This window comes from Arvicola amphibius, chromosome 11, assembly GCF_903992535.2.
Source record: "Arvicola amphibius chromosome 11, mArvAmp1.2, whole genome shotgun sequence".
In the NCBI taxonomy this organism is placed as follows: Eukaryota; Metazoa; Chordata; class Mammalia; order Rodentia; family Cricetidae; genus Arvicola; species Arvicola amphibius.
The window spans coordinates 113,592,807-113,593,780 of NC_052057.2; the positions used below are offsets into that span (position 1 = coordinate 113,592,807).

Sequence of the window (974 nt, forward strand, 5' to 3'; positions counted from 1 at the left end):
AGTCAGACTCTGGGTCCGGGTTTTCTTTGCTGTTGCTCTGGGACGGGTTAGTTTTTTTTTTTTTTTCCCCTTCTAATTTTATTACTTAATTTATTTACTTTATAGAGGGATTTCTCCATTGTTGGCTTCGGCACCAATTAACTGAATTCCCCTACTCACTGATGACACAGGAAAGACTCCAGAATCGCTTTTCTGGTGCCAAGAGTTCCCCTCTCAAGGCGTCAGTGGAGAAAGCCTTAGCTTGTATCCTACTGAATACAGCAGTGCACCGTGGAATCCTTGAAGCGCGACCGCGACCTGTTCCGCGTCTTGGGTCGGTACTGCCCCAAGAAAAGCAGCTGTTTGGTGTTGAATGCGCCCCTTCGTTTTTGTCGGATAAACTGAACTGCTTCGTTATTCTTCATTCCACATTCGATCAAAGCGAGCGCCACCAGCACGGGAGCCCTTCCTAGTCCTGCCACACAGTGCACGGCCACACAGGAACCTGGCTCCTCACGAAATTTGTTTTTTAACAGGTTCAGCCAATCATCCACTAAGTCATCAGGGGGTGGGGCTCCGTCAGTGTAAGGCAAGTCTAGAACGTGGATGCCACAGTTTTCCACTAGAGCTTTATCGTAGGTGGCATCGCAAACTCTGACCAAGGTTGTCACTCCGTAGCTCTTCAGTTCCTCTGTGAACTTTGGCAGCATAGCGTTGGTGGGGTTGTGAGTTATCAGGAAACGCATGTTGTCGTAGCAGATCTCTACTGGCGCTGGAATGTTCATTATGGCAAACGAGAGTGCCCGCGTGGGTGATGGGAAAGCGAAACCATTAAGATCATCGAAAGGACTACTTTTGTTCTTTATTTTCTTTATTTGGCTTGTTTACTCTGTATGAGGCGTCTCCAAGATGGGGCAGAAGTATTTAAAATTCATTCAAATTCAACCTAGGCCTCAGCGTCTGCAGATGGATTCCTTGAGACTTCAGAAACATCC

General features: G+C 47.2%; 1 protein-coding gene across 3 annotated transcripts; it reads right to left on the minus strand.

Annotated features, from left to right (window-relative positions):
* Positions 1-248: 248 nt before the first annotated feature.
* On the minus strand, positions 249-764 carry LOC119826840 (protein tyrosine phosphatase type IVA 2-like). Of its 3 annotated transcripts, none has more exons than XM_038348353.1 (2): positions 670-764; positions 249-576 (listed from the first exon to the last, which is right to left on the minus strand). In XM_038348353.1, the coding sequence occupies exons 1-2, from the start codon at positions 762-764 to the stop codon at positions 249-251; spliced, it is 423 nt and encodes a 140-aa protein (XP_038204281.1). The 3 variants fall into 3 exon arrangements, with proteins under 3 accessions (XP_038204281.1, XP_038204280.1, XP_038204279.1); XM_038348352.1 differs by having other exon boundaries at positions 249-380; positions 438-764; XM_038348351.1 differs by having other exon boundaries at positions 249-764.
* Positions 765-974: the final 210 nt, after the last annotated feature.

Bases quoted from the DNA above. Each gene is read 5' to 3' on its own strand.
- LOC119826840 (XM_038348351.1), bottom strand. From the start codon at position 764: ATGAACATTCCAGCGCCAGTAGAGATCTGCTACGACAACATGCGTTTC.